We start from the raw sequence: 15670 nt of genomic DNA on the forward strand, positions 1-15670 counted from the left end.
CAGCCTCTGTGATAGGCGCAAAGCGTTGAGTGGGTTGGAAGCGCGGGAGGAATGCGCCCCCTTATTTTCTCTGTCACTCCGAAGTTCACCGCTTAAACTATTCTTATGAGTTCATATGCGTCAATCGTCGTTCATACCATAAAAACCCTCACAAATACTTTTTACGTTGGAGGAGCGTGGAGCGACCCCTTCGCAGCCACCTTCTGGAATATCGGCGGAAATCAGGCGCTATATTTGGCGCCAAATTGTCTTCGAACGATGCGCGCGCAGCTGTTGCAGAGGACCTGGGTATAGGAAGTCTCTCGTCTGGAGTACAAACTCTGTGTTGAAGGAACACAGACGCCAGATATAGTTGTGGTTCTCATACGAAACATATCCGCTGGAGCCTCTCGAAACCTTTCAACAACAACCATCATTGCCATCAGGATGGTTTAGTACGCATATCCTCCATCAAGTCGGCCTGCAAGATAGTTGATCATTCGCGTGAGTTTGGTGGCCGTGTGGTTTGTCATTCCGAAAAATGTCCGGGATCATTGGGAATATGCAATCGGAGTGTGTAAGATCGCGATCTTACGAATCCCTTAACACCAAGGTAACTAGAGTCGATGATTAAGAAAAACTGTTGCATATACAATTTGTTTTCCTTAAGAAATTGTTTGAGAGCTCAATAACAAACTGAGATGCAGTAAAAACGCGCACTTTACTTTGACTCTATCGAAGGCAGATGTTTTTACCCTGTGTGATCACCTTCATGTATATAGACTTAAAATTAGGTTTATTCTCCCGTGTTGGTCCAGTGTTTATTGTGGTGTATTAAGAATTAGATTTCCAAACATTTTTAATTTTCTGTGAATTCAGTTCTAAGCCTTCCTGTGGAGTTTATTTCGTAACGTAGTCCAAAATAAACATTCAAGTTTTCCGCGATCACTCGATCTTCGAAAGTAATTTAATATGCCGGCACGTACGGTGTCTACATTATTTATGTTTTGTTTTATTTAAGCACAACTTTCTTTTCCCTTCTTTTGTGCAATGAATAGAATACCTAAGTTTAGATGTACGACTTAAAATTAGAGTGTGTACAAGCTGAGATCAATGTATGAAAATTAACTATATTTTTATGTTTGCATCTGGATCCAATTATATTACATCGAGAAACACCATAATGTCCTTGATTTGAATTCAAGAATCAAAAACTCTGTGTGAGTGGCATTTCCTTGCATAGCTTTTAACATCAATCATTTCTTTTTTCCATAAAATGAATAAGCCCAGGGGTTGAATATGCCATTGGCTAAACATAATTAAATTCTCAACGTGTCTAAGTTTAGGTTAGCAAATTATGTATCCATATTGGTCGTCAGTAGACAGTTTGGTCACACTGAATGAGGTCAAATTTATGCTTGGGTTAGTGAGCATGGTTTATTCCCTTTTTGATTTGCTTTTATGCAAACTGCAGTAAACCATCAGAATATCAAACAGCTAAACAATACAATTTCATTGTCAAAACACACTCTCTTTAAAATAAACTATCTTATTTACATTTCCTTTTCACAAACTTGATTGCTAGCATCATATTGAGCAGTTCTGTCTTACAAGATTGAAGATCTTCCAAAAAATTTTTGCCAAGAAGAACATTGTTATGATTTTCCTATAATATGTGGATATTCCAGAAAGAAAAATTTGTTCTAGCCCCCTCATTTTGCACTTCAGGTGACAATTTATTAATTACAGAACTCACATCCAATGATAATTGATTCTTTAGGTCTTTTAGAAGATGGCTCCCAACAGTTCAATTAAAATTGTGACACATTTTTCCTATAGGCACGAATGGAAACCACATTTGGAACATCTGCTTTTTCTCCTGTGACAACTATAACAAGAGGTAATGTTCCATGATCAAAAATGATGAAAATAATAAAAAGAAAATGTTGGTGTGAGTGTCTTTGCTCTGCCTTCAGCTTCTTGAGCAGAAAAGGAAATTTTTCAAATACCACAGGAATTGAGAATCAAAAGTGGATCACCTCAATTATGAATTATCTCTTATTTATCAACTTAGAGCTTTTTGGAAAATTCTTGTTTGATAAAACTATTTCTATAACACTAAGTCCCAGAAAAGATAGTTGAGATAATCTTAAAAATTCCCTAAGGATCAGTCAGTGGCTTCATGTATAATCATTTTCTTTTGTTGTAAGGAAGAATTGAATGAAAAAAAAAATGCTGTAGCTATGATTGAGGAATGGCTACAACAGTATTAAAAGAGAAACAGGAAAAAGTCTTCCTTATGTTTACTCTTAGACTTGAAGGCTTCTCTAATTTTTATTATTTACAATCAAAACTGTTTTTCATAATGCAAAATACTACAGTGTAAGTGTTGAAGAGTGTTTTTATTTTCAACATATCTTTGAAACAGCTTTTCCCTTTATTGATCTTTGTATATTGTTAGTGGAACAATTCTATCTTGAGTTCGTTTTTTTTTACTTTTACTTCCAATGCCATAAAACTGGTGATGTCATCAAGCACAACAAACACAAACAAAACTGAAACATTGAATCAAGCTTAAAATTGTACCACTGACAATTTATCCCTACCATGGTGTCTGTCCTCTTCAAATTTTTACCTTCTTACCCTTGCATCCTAAGGATCTGGAAGTTAACTCACTCAATTTGTGCAATACATTTTTCCTGCCATTCTTTAGCTTGTTCTGAGAATATGGTGTTGTTATCCAGTATTGATGAGAAAATATTTCCTTCATGTATCTAACAGTGTTTTAAAAAGGTTGGGAAAGTTTCACAAAGTAAAAGGGCTAAACTATGAATGAATTTATTTTCGTAAACTGAGCAAATGAATGACATTTTTGTTATTTATTTAGTTGAAAATGAACATGATGGTAGCCTCAACAGGAATTCTGCTAGTATGACATGTGTAGCCTCAAGTAACAGCACAAGTTTAGGACGAGATGGAGACATTAATGGTGTGGTTGGCTCAGATCAGGTACTATTCATAAATATTCAGTTTCAGGCCTTTGTGGGCTGATGGCTAGTCTTCCACTGGGGACAAATATTGTTGGAGCCCTACTCTGGGTTCCTTAAGAATTTCCACCTAATTGTAGCAGTATGTTAATCACAGATTTCTTGTTTTTAGGGAAGTTTTGATGCCGTCTGCTTCAAACGCCATCATAGGACATCTTCAACTATATCTGCTCGTTCCCATCATTCCATTTCAAGTTGTACAGAAGATGACGAAGAGGTTTGTTTCTTACTTTTCCATTGCAGTATGTAAAATGGTGGAAAATAGTATTACTGAATAATTTGAGTGATAACAATAATTGTTTATGAACAAGAATTCTGATTCAATTTCAAGCAGAACCAAAAAAACTGAGGAGTTTTGTGTTTACAGTATTGCATTTAAGTGTATGGAACTATGGAAAATCATATTTAGGCAATGATGTGGATGTGGATGATGGAAAAGTACCAATTTCTTTTGGATCAGAATCACCACAGTATTAGTAACTTAATTTGCTATAAGTACACTGAACTATTTTCTGTATGTTATAGGCAGTCGTTTTGTTTGTGGAGGAGCCATCATCAAAACTGTTCTGTATCCTGTGCCAACGTGTGTTTAAAGATCCTGTCATTACATCATGTGGGGTAAGATCAGGCTATATTCAAAGGTTTAACCATGTTTTTGTGTCTATGTGACTTAACACTGTTATGATGTTAGCCTGCAGAGTAGGCATTATTTTGGGTAGAGAATGCTGACTATTCTTCGCATAAATATACAGCAGCTGTTTTAGATTTTTACTGTTGTGAAACCCTATTTTCAAACGAAGTTTTCACGAAACTGTGAGGGACTACCTTACACCATTAACATAAACTGCTTTTGCTAGAAGTGTGATGTTAATGTAGTTCTTTTAGTGATACAGACAGGTACTTTTTTTTAATATTTGTATCTTGAAATCAAAGATGTTGATGTTAGTGTGGTTACGATTTTAAGGGGAATGGACACAAATCAATTCAGCTCTGTACAAGTCAAGGATGTTTGAATTAAATCAGGAATAATGTACATCTTTGTGAGATAAAATATTTTAAAGTTCATTCTTATCTCAAGCACATGAACTAATTTACATAATGAACATAAGCTGGTTGTCAAATTCACAGTTCAAGCTTCACAAGAATCATAGCTAATAATGTATCAGAATAAAATATTTTGGTTGTCAAGGTTATTGATTTCGAGGTTTCTTTTAAGTTGTATCTTTATTCTGTCCTTTTCTTTTTTTCAGCACACATTTTGTCGAACTTGTGTTCTTTCACGATCATGTGAAAAATGCCCTGTTGATGACAACAAACTTTCAATAGTAGTCGTCAACCTTGCAGTGAGTATAAAAGATAAAATATTTGTGATATTTAAGTATAGAACTATTATCATGTATACTGTATATCAAATGAAAGTTTTGATTATTATCATCACTTATATCACCAGAGAATATTTTGCTTGTTTAAATTTTTTTATTTTTTTTACCACTTTATTAAATTATTAACCCTTTACACCATAACATCAGTATGAATATTCACCATACTGTTCTCTATAAATTTCCTAATATGCTGACAAGGAGAATTTGTTCAACCAGCAAGAGCTTCTTTTGTTGGTGATCGCTTCCTTTATTCTTGTGACTGTAATGTTTGACGCAGGGGAGATATTGTGAGGAGAAATGAGATATTAGACACTCCAAGGATTCAAACGGTTAATGTGAAACCAACATGTTCTCAGTGTTTCAAAACAACATGTATCCCTATATTGGAAATATTTGCTCATAAACAAGTTAGTAATCTCTTCAGGACCCTCAGTTTCAGACTCTTTTAGAAAGAAGTATTCCCTTCCTTCAGTAAAGCCACTATGCAGCTATTATTCAATACTTTTCTCACCACTTTTTAGTACTAATAATGTGGTACTGTTTTTCTCATTGTGTATTGAGAATTCATTGACCGACGTTTGATTTCTAAAATTATATTTCAGGTGTCAGAACAGATTGGTGAACTATACATCCATTGTAAATATGGCTGTAAACTAAGTTCCACAGGATCCCTGACTGATTATGAAGTGAATCCAAGTGGGTGCCCTGTGACTTTCAAGCTCTCTAATAGGCAGTAAGTCATGGTTGTGTTATGATCAACAAAGTTGTAGTAGCAAGGAAGAAGTAAATAGTTTATTTGTGATGGTAAGGCATGAGGGACTCTTTTCCTGCTTGCACAACTTTTTCTTTAACCCTTTACACCATAACATCAGTATGCATATTCTCCATACTGTTCTCTATACATTTCCTACTGTATTGGCAAGGAGAATTTGTTTAACCCTTTTAAACTCCCAAGATCTGATTGTTAATTCTCCCCTGTAGCTGCTACATATTTCCTTGTAAATTAGGTATGAGAACTTGGTGCTAAATCAAGATAGCAGCTTCTACATGATAAGTTTGAATATTCTCATTACCTGTTTGCTGAATAATGTATAGATATTGTGGGGAGAAGTTTTATGTTAATCACTTCTGGGAGTTAAAGGTTAACAATTAAGAGGTTCTTCAGTTGATGATCATTTCCTTTATTCCCATGACCTTATTGTTTGATTCAGGGGTGATATTGAAAAGAGAGATAAGATGCAATCACTTTCAGGGATTTGAGCATTAACACAATAAAAATGATGCTGAATACATTTTGTGTTGCAGTGAGCATGAGAGAAATTGTCAGTATGCTCCCACTCAGTGTCCAAACAGTTTGCATTGTCCTACTCTACTAAAGATGGTAAGTGACAAAAATCTGAAAATAAAGTGAATCAGATCATTCCATATTTTACACTTGGGGACGGGTGTTAATAACTTTTTCCGTATGTGGCTGCCAATGGTGAGATAGCCAGCTGTGCCATAAGGCCAAACACCAACACAAGGCCTGAACTCAGGCTTAACAGACAATGATTAGAAGTCTTACAGGCAGCAATTGACTGCTGGTAACTGGCATTTATTTTGTTTGAAGGGGCTCTATAAATTTCATAAATGACTTTCCCAGCCTGGTACATTAAATCACTTGCATAAGGGTATTGTGCTACTTAGTTTTTGAATGAAAACCACTGAATGGTGCCATTTTTTGAACTTTCATCAGGATCTTGAGGATCATTTACAAGTCTGTGAACACATGAAATGTCCACACCAAAAATATGGGTAAATAATATCATATTAATCAATATGCTATGCAATCCACAATGTGTAATATTCAAATAGTGCACAAGTAGACAAGAGGTGAGAATAAAGATAAATAGCCATTAGGTGATTATTAGTTGATCCAATACCAAATTCTCAGAACTAAAATCACCAGAATTGTATGGCAGACAGTAAGGAGAATTATTAGATAAATGAGATCCTTTGAGCGGGTTATTTAGCTTTAGTTTATATTTACATTTGCCTTCAATTTAGCAATTTGAGATATTTTCTTTTTAATTTTAGTCTTATTATTTTCAACCACCTGTTTTTAGCTGCCACATGGAAGGCAATCACAAAGAAGTCAGACTTCATCTTGAGACGTGCAAGTTTGAAGCTGTCAAGGTACTGACTCTATTTTTTTGTGGTGCACCATAGGTTTTAGTTTTTGAAAACCTTTGTACGGTGAATGACATTTTTTTATTTTTAACAATTATGTCAGGAATTCCTGCAACATACTGACAAGAGAATGGAAGAACTTAAAACAATGTTGAAAGATAAAGACCAGGTATGATGAAATTTGAGTTATTGTCACTTGTATTTCTTGCTTACTTTGTCAGACTTTATAGTTTAGTTTAGTGAATTGTATTTCATATTATTTTAACATTATGGTCGATGACAACAAATTGGAAACAAAGGTAAATATGAATAGGACTTTTTCATTTCAGATCTTTTTAAAGTAAAATTATCGTAAATTTAGCATGTACTTCATGTTCATTCAGGTCCCACATAAGCAATATCTGTGCTTTGGGTGACCATTAAATTATTTCTATTTGGTGTAATTTTTTTCAGGAAATTGTTTTTCTGAAGGCAATGATACTGAAGCTGACAGAGCGAGTTGACAGGATGGAAAAAACTGTAGACATCAGAATAGGTACATGAAAACCCTAGCTTTGTGGTTAGGTTGGGGAGATGACATTGTTTAATTTATCCTTGTGGTGTTGTTATTGTTATTACTCTAGATCTTCTAGATGAGAGCCAAACAAAGTTGTCGTCAGACCTACTGGATTCAAGACAAAGTGTTTCCCAGATACAGGTACATACATGTAGATGATGGCTGGTGAAAATTATGCCACTATTTTGTCCTTTATCTTTATTGTCAATTGCTAGAATTTACTGTACTCGTGACATATTTTAACCATGTACAAATAATTATCATTACTGACATATCAAAAGTTTTCTTTGCATTTCTCTATTTTGATGAATTGTTTTTCTTACTATTATTGTATAATACAGACTGATTTGGCCAACGTAGAGGCAAGGCTCTGGGGTGTGGGAAGTAAGTAGTCATGTCTGGTTTGTTGAAATAAACTTTAGACTGAAGGTCTCTTTTTGATAGACTTTTATTTTTTTTCCAGGAACTTGAAAAGGATAATACCAAGATTTCTGATTTAGATGTATTTGTTTTCTTTCAGCATTTGATATCCAACCATTGTTTAAGTGTAAAGGAACTTTTGTTGGCCATCAGGTAAAGCTTGCATGCTCTTGAAAACTTTCCTTAGAGTGGAATGTGTTAGAAATCTAAGCTACTAGGAACTGAGGTGTGAAGCAGTATATTGCAAGTGATGCAACTATTAGTGGATTTCTAACCCACTTTTCCCCCCTCCCCCCCTCACCCCCTGCCCCTCCCACCAGAACCAGTTCATGAAAAGATCACTCAATGAAATTAGTTATTTTTTAATGTACTGGTTCTAACAGGTAACAAGAGAATGCAAACTGGAATTTTGGGGATGGGTTCTTTCTTTGTTCCTTGTAAGGGGGTTTGGTCATAAAATGATAATTTACCAACATGATCATATTTTAAACTGTGAATGAAGCTTTCACTGTGAGCACTTTGTATTCTTTTTCAGGGTCCTGTTTGGACTTTATGTACACATGGTGAATGGCTCTTTAGTGGGTCATCTGACAAGACAATTAAGGTAAGGTACAGATCATCAAGGAGATGAAGATTTAATAAAGAGATTCACGACATGTTATAAACAAAACATTGTATGGCTGTAGTCTCTGTTAATAGTGGAAATACTGCTCTAAGGAGCACTTAGTTATGCCAAAATACTCCAAAATTTTTGTTTCATTTGGCAAAATGATGGCCTGCTTTCTACATTTTCTAGCAAATTTCTAAATTTTGTACAAATTGAGATTATAACACGAGTTTCGTCTGCTTAGCTGCGAAGCACATGTGGATGTGGAGAAGGCCTCTTTTTTTTTTGACCAGAGTACCCGTTATTCTGAAAGTGTTCAAAACGTTATTTATGTATCCTGCATCATGAAAAATATAAAATTCTAACTCGAGAAACTTCCTTTGTTTTGGCTTTAACCTCTAAAAATAACAATTTCTCACGTCAGTTAAAACCTGATTAAAGTGTTTTAGATTTATCTTTTCCTCTGAGGGAGTTTCTTGTTCTTGTTTTTTTTAAGGTGTGGGACACTTTAACTACATACAAATGTGTGAAGACCCTTGAAGGACACAGCGGCATTGTCCTGGCCTTGTGTACTCACGAGTAGGTTGCAGCAAGAAATTTACTGAGGATTTTAAAAAACAATTTTGCTCCTATCTCCTTTATCTACAATATTTTAGCGCAAAGTTTTAGTACTTTCTATCGGTCACATCTTTCTTTCTGATGTGGTGGGTGTTTCTCGTGTATTTGATTGTCTTGGCAATTTAAACACTCACGATTTTCATAGGCAACATACCCTCCTTTCATTTAAATGAATTCTTTTTCTTCCACAGCTTTTTATCGTCTCCGTCTTACTCAATATTGATACCATTGAAATCTTAATTGATTTTATCCGCTTTTTTCCGCCGTGCAAGTTTGAGAATTTTTACTGCAATAATCCATCCTCAAACAACCTCAACAACTCACATTGTTTTTTTCTTTCTGTTCTTAATAGGAAGAAGTTGTACAGTGGGTCAGCCGACTGTACCATTAATGTAAGATTTCTTGTTAGCCATTAAGTATTTAAATTGAAAAAATTCGTCTGATTCGAGCTGTTTGTTGACCTTACTGTTTTGTTGTTAGGTTTGGTGCCTGGAGGAGCTTGAACTGCTTGATTCAATTCGTGGTCACGAAAATCCGGTTTGTACTCTGGTGACAAAGAGGAAGATGTTATTCAGTGGATCCCTCAAGAAAATCAAGGTATTTTACAGTCAGCTTGAACAATCGTTCTTTGAGTGGTGGGATAAAAAGTTAAAAACAAACAAACAAAGAAGAAAAAGAAAATAAGACTCAAGGTTTTTCAAGTTTACACGTTTTTTTTCCCCGAAGGTGTGGAACCTGCAGACCATGGAACTCATTCAAGAACTTACGGGTCTCAATCACTGGGTGCGCGCGTTAGTAGCCTCAGAAAGGCACCTCTTCAGTGGCTCCTATCAGACTATCAAGGTACCCTATGAGGATTTAGTTTGCCCAGTAACAACTTGACAAATATAATAATCTGTGAAAATAAATTTCTTCTCGTTTTGGATGTAATGTTCCTTTTTTTAAAGCAGTAGCAAGAAAATCTGACAGTTAAAGCTTATCTTGCGGGGAATTGATTTATTATCGCTTGTGAATAGACGCTGATTTCTCGGGACGTTATTTTTAGGATGGCTTTAGAATGAGAGCTGAAGGTCGAGGGACTTATTACTTTAATAGCTGCCGAGGCAGAGCCTTAAACCAACTGATGCAGCTTGTTTGGGTTGATTCCATGCACCTCCCGATGCAAGCCTGCATTTCAAGCTGACTCTGTGTCTGGTTTCTCTTTCAGTTGTGGGATCTGGACTCGTTGGAATGTGTGCGAGTCCTTCAGACTTCAGGAGGCAGTGTGTATTCCCTAGCAGTCACTAAGGAGTACATCGTATGTGGAACATATGAGAACCAGATACAGGTAAGATGCAGTTCAACCAGTCATGCTAAATCGCGTTAGTTTGCTGCTCTTTTCATCAGACAACTGGCCATGTCCAGGCCAGTTGTCCTCTTAGTTCAGGGCTCAAAGTTCAATTTTTCAAAAAGTCGCCTTTTAGCGACCTTCAATTGTAAAATGGTCGCCATTAAAAAAAAAAGAAAAATTGGTCCTTTGCGAGCCCTGTTTTCATTTATTTGTAGTCATGATCACGGTGCTGATTATAATTTTGTTGATTCAGGTTTACGATGTCAACACTCACAAACACTTGGAAACTTTGAACGGTGAGTGAACGATTCATTTTTAGTGTTTTTATGATCTTTAAAATCGGCGCTGTCTAGATTTGGGGGCGGAAAATATTCCACGAATACTCTCTGTCTTATCAAATTATTTTCATTCCAAGAGCCGTTCATTCTACTAATAATTTCGTGATTTCAGCTCAAAAGTCTGCCGAGTACACAGGCGTTCACTATGACGCATCAAAATGCTAAATTAGAATTTCAATAAGGTGTTGAACATGTGCCTCTTTACCGCACAGGGAAAAAAATATCTATTCTCTTACGTTCACATGCTAGAAAGAAATTTTAAAATATCATTTCCTATTGCGCCGTGCTATTTGCTTTGAGTGAGCCAGTTCTTTTCACTCCTTCATCCTTTCGCCAAACTCTCGCAAATTTAACTGGTCGGTTGTACTCCGCTCTCGCTCAAATTCTCCAATCCCTTTTATTAACCACTAAGTGTTACGTGTGTTTAATAAGCTATAATCCCAATCACGTAAATTCGAGAAACGTTTGCGTTTAGCTGTATGACTGCTCTAGCCCACTATTCGTATTATGACAACATAACTTACGAGTAATCCCTGATTGGTCTCCCTGATAAAAGAAGATCAGGACCGTACAGTCCGCAAAATTAATTTGAACGGAAAAACGATTGAACGTTGCGATAAATTAACCCAGGGAGGTCGAGAAGCTTTTGGAGCTATCGACGTTCAAATTATCTTCCCTTGGTAGGGCGCTTGTTTTCTTTTATGTCACGAGAAGTTGAAGAATTCATTAATAAATGAAATTCATGCACCTTTCCATGATTATATAATAAACATTGTACGATTTTTTTTTCGTTTCGTAATAATGCTTTTCGAATTCGGCATGCCGAGGAAGGCGTCTCAGTATCGGCTCCAAACGTAAATCTTAAGTCGAAGAGGCGTATCACGGAATCTTGTTATTTTAATATTTAAAGGAGTGGAGGATTTTTATAACCTACGCTGGATTAGCGACAGAGTACTTGCAATTTTTATTTGTGATTTGTGCGAGAAAAATTGGTCTTGAAGATTCCTTTTACCAAAGCATTCTGTCTGGTGTGTGTGTGTATGTTATGTTCTTTGATGAAAGGGTCTTTCCTGATACTCACCCTGGCTATTTTCGCGTGATTCCATGCCTTTTCTTTTAGCTATCGAACTCTGACATGAACGAATCGTTTGGTCGACCACTACAAATGAAATTTGCGTTATTAATGTTCAGTTAACGTAACCAAACCATAAACAACTTTTGGGCAGCGATCATGATAAACCTTTTAACTTACGTCCGCAGTGTAAAAGAATTAAAAACATTTTACCAAGCAAAGAGTGGAATTACATTGAATGAATTTGTTTTGCGAGAAGTCATCACCAGTCGTTGAGTATTTTACAACAACATTTATTTATTTTCGGACCGACCCTTTTTTTCATCATACACTTGAGATTTGCTCAGCTTTTATGAAAACAGTGTTGAAATGATTAAATCGCCTCACATAACTTAAGAATAACCCCGTCTATCTTTGACTGGGAAAATATTTTAATGAATTCTCTTCACTGAAGTTGTCTTTAAAATAAGAGAATTGAAATTACGATCAAAGAAAATTATGCCGCAATGTTTGAGTATTTACGGCTACTCAATATTGTTTATCTGTTTTCTCCTTTTGACCGTCGTTCTTTTTCATTCTATCGAACAATATTTCATAAAAATCCAGCGGCTTGAAAATGTCGAGCACCAGCGAGTGAAGTTCATCCTGTGACAACTTCTTGGCATTTTCAGTCAGCGCTTTGCTGTTCCTCTTGATAAAGTAATCATCGACCTCATCAGTGGGCACTACACTATGCGACGAGCTTCGTTTCCTTCCGTTCGGAACTATCCAACTGTATATTTCTTCGTTCTGTTCAACCGATAGAGTTGGTTCGCTCGACTGTCGCCTGCCAAGTCTTTGCATTTCTACTTGTGCGTATGTCTCCGGAGAGCATGTACTGCTTGCGCGGGGTCGTTGCTTTTTAAACACTGGAGTGTCCAATGTATCTGTCAATGTTTCGTCTGAGTTCCAATCGGCCATATCGCGTCTTCTTCTCTCTCTTTTCCACTGACCTAGTTCTATCACAGAGCAGTGTCAAGATGAAATGATGACCGTTATGTTTTGCGCTGCGACTTATATGTTTGTGGAGTGTCACGTGGTCTCCTCTTACGTTACACCAGCTCACCAATCAGCGTTTATTAGAATCGTTTTATCAAGTGAAGGGAGTGTCTTGCTTCTCAAACTGGGAGAGGACAATTGACGTTCTCTATGCTACGTGCTTGACGTCAGGGAAAAAAAGGCAGCAACACCAAAAAACAGGGGTTTTATTGAACAAAGCAGTAAAGGAGTTGTAAAAATGTTGTTCTATTTTATTACTATTGTTTTCTTTTTCCGCGAACACTTACAGCATGTTTTCGTCACGTAGGCCACCCAGTACGATTCTCGCCTATGTAATATTTCAGGTGGACAGTGTGCAACTGTGATCATGGAATCTGTGAATAACAAGGAATACGTCTTCTTTTGCTCGGCCTGAAGTTAAAGCGATAGAGAAAATGATGATCTTATGCACACTGATACAAAAATAAACTAGAAAAGAAAATCTCAGAGTAAATGGCACCACGAAGTTCTTTTTATTTCTTTTTTTCGTTTGCAGGTCATGTTGGCACAGTGTACGGCCTAGCCGTGTTGAGTGCTCCAGGCCAAACGCGTTTGTTCAGTGCTTCTTACGACAGATCGCTTAGGGTAATTTGATTATTTTTTCTTTCTTTGAATAGGTAAATCCTAACATCTCTCCCATATCGTCTACTTCATCGGTAGACGGCGCTTTCTATGATGTTGCTTACGAAATAACCCATGCGAGATGTTGGGAGAACTCGACAATGATTAATAATCACAAGCTTGAGGCAATAATTTTTGAAGATTTTTAAAGCTTTACCGGTGTTAAAATGAAGGATAGCTTTATCACCAATCAGAACGTATGTAGCATCGCTAAGTGATATCTATTTCACAACTCCCTCCAAACCATCGCACGATGTAGTGTTGGTTTGTTCAAGGTGTAGATAAAAATGTCCAACTCCATACTGTTATTTCAGTTTTGGCGCACATAGGTTGGGTTAACTGAAAAGTTTCAGTAGTTATTATAAGGATCATCCCCCTTCTTGTAAAGGGAGTCATTTTCTTCACTACAGATTTTTATTATTATCATCATTTTGGAGAGGAGTATATTCTCAAAAGAGGTTGAAACTAATACTGAAAACAATTGCGCTTTTTAGAGACGCGTTTGGAAGAGTTCAGTGTAAAATATACTTTAAAGGGAACTTCATATACACTGATACCAAAATTGAAGATGATCTTCACATAATTTTTCTGGTAATTTCCTTTTTAGGTCTGGAATTTGGAGAGCTTTACTTGTGTCCAGACTCTTCTCCGCCACCAAGGAAGCGTGGCTGCTCTGGCTGTAACAAAAGGAAGAATATTTTCCGGCGCAGTAGACAGTACTGTAAAGGTTGGTCATATTTAAAATTAAATGGTGTGAACTTTGCACAACTCGTACTTTCGAGCGCCGCCATGGGCTCTATGTAAAGATCAGTTTTGTTAAAAAGTACGTGTCAGCAGTTTTCACGCAACATTGTGCGTTTGTTACACTTCGTCGCAGCCGTTGGATAGTCTTGTCACGCATATTGAGGAATGCTTTGCGTAGCAGCGTCAATTATGGTTCCGTAGCAGACTTTACGTTTGGATGTTCAGCTCGTTTTTTCAATTCTTGTTGAAGATTGCGCAATGATTACGATAGCACAGCCAAACTGTTATAGAGGAGCATCTTATCTCTTATTCTATGGCGTAACCGCACAGTTAACGATTCTTAACATCTTTGTTCTCTCTCTTGTGTTTTCCTTTTTTTGTGTCAGGTATGGCAGTGAGTAACAAGCCGTGGAAAAAAATTGGGATTTTTCTATGGATTTGGAGTTTTTTTGAACCAAAGTTCCACAGAAGACCTAAATGTCTGCCGTGGACCTACACCAAAGGAATGAATGAACAGTGGGGCCTCCTGATGAACTACCACCTACAATGGATAATGTGAAAGAGGAACTTTTTTTAACAAGGATGGTGATAGAGTTGTTTCGAAATCGCCGTTTGGATTGGCTGATCATTGCTAGTCTAAGGATATTGGAATTTTGTGACAAGCTCTTTTAGAGTAACTTTCTATCAATTTACAATTGAGAAAAACCGTTAAACCCTTGAATAATTTCTTTTTGGTGGACTGAAACTACAGTTTTTTACCAAGATAAACTGGTAAAGTGATAGCAGGTCGTAAGAGAACGAACTGGCCGTCCATTCCACAGACGATATTCGCGAGTGTTGAGATTCTGATCCAACATTTTATCAACCTACATCATGGAAAGCTAATGTAAACGCTTGAACAGAAATAACCAAGTTTGGGTAGTGTGAAGTCGTTTTGCTTCTCGATTAAAGAACATTTCAGTGGCGTCGAAAGTAATCTGAGATAGCATTGGTTTTTTTTTCCTATTTTCTTTGTGATGCAAAACTAAAGCCAACGACGGCTTGATCGCCCGCGTTTTCCCGCGCTTTAAGCAGTTTGGTTGTTTTTACTATAAGTTCTCATCGGCTCTTAAAGAATTTCCTATTCTTCTGAATGGCCTTTCTTCTTGCTTTGGTTTTGGTTACATGACACTCGATCGAAAAGCGGTCTATGGAGGGTAAAGTGCTTCTATTGTAGATCCAAGCAGTAACGTTACGGTGCAAACTAGTTTACTTGGCACCTAAACACCTACATCGGAAAATTTATCAGGTTTTAATCGCAGTCCCAGGCTCTCTTATAACGTTCAGTTCGAAGGCCCCCTTAAGTCTATTGCTGGAATAAAGGGGAGACACGTTAAAGAGTGATCGTATTATCGAGTTAGGGGGTTGCTATTGATATACATTTTCCTCTACGATTTGAAAGTATTATAATCAGTAACAGTTTTCAATATGTTCCTTGGGAACCTTCTTCTTTCTTTTACATTAGTCCTCTAATCTAGTCTAGGCATTTCCTTTGATCAGCCGGGGTCATTTAATTCTATTTTCAAGTTTCTAAATTTTGTTATAAATTGATGTTGTAAATACTTGTAAATAACATCACTTTTCAAGTTTGAAATAAACTTGAGTATTGTGTTTTCTTCCGTAAAAAGCAAGTGAAGCACTGAACTGACGGAAAGGCGTTCGACTGCCTAA

General features: G+C 36.6%; 1 protein-coding gene across 1 annotated transcript; it reads left to right on the plus strand.

Annotated features, from left to right (window-relative positions):
* The first annotated feature begins 305 nt into the window (after positions 1–305).
* Positions 306–15610, plus strand: LOC131787978 (E3 ubiquitin-protein ligase TRAF7). The gene is made up of 25 exons (XM_059105059.2): positions 306–592; positions 1819–1879; positions 2867–2988; positions 3139–3243; positions 3552–3644; positions 4277–4369; positions 5011–5141; positions 5714–5789; positions 6144–6202; positions 6514–6583; positions 6681–6746; positions 7031–7112; positions 7201–7274; positions 7475–7517; positions 7654–7706; positions 8089–8157; positions 8657–8739; positions 9131–9170; positions 9259–9375; positions 9505–9621; positions 9986–10105; positions 10362–10404; positions 13092–13180; positions 13824–13943; positions 14347–15610. The coding sequence occupies exons 1-25, from the start codon at positions 521–523 to the stop codon at positions 14356–14358; spliced, it is 2010 nt and encodes a 669-aa protein (XP_058961042.2). The 5' UTR covers positions 306–520; the 3' UTR covers positions 14359–15610.
* The last annotated feature ends 60 nt before the right edge of the window (positions 15611–15670 follow it).

The sequence above is a fragment of the Pocillopora verrucosa genome, chromosome 8 (assembly GCF_036669915.1).
Source record: "Pocillopora verrucosa isolate sample1 chromosome 8, ASM3666991v2, whole genome shotgun sequence".
Lineage (NCBI taxonomy): Eukaryota > Metazoa > Cnidaria > Anthozoa > Scleractinia > Pocilloporidae > Pocillopora > Pocillopora verrucosa.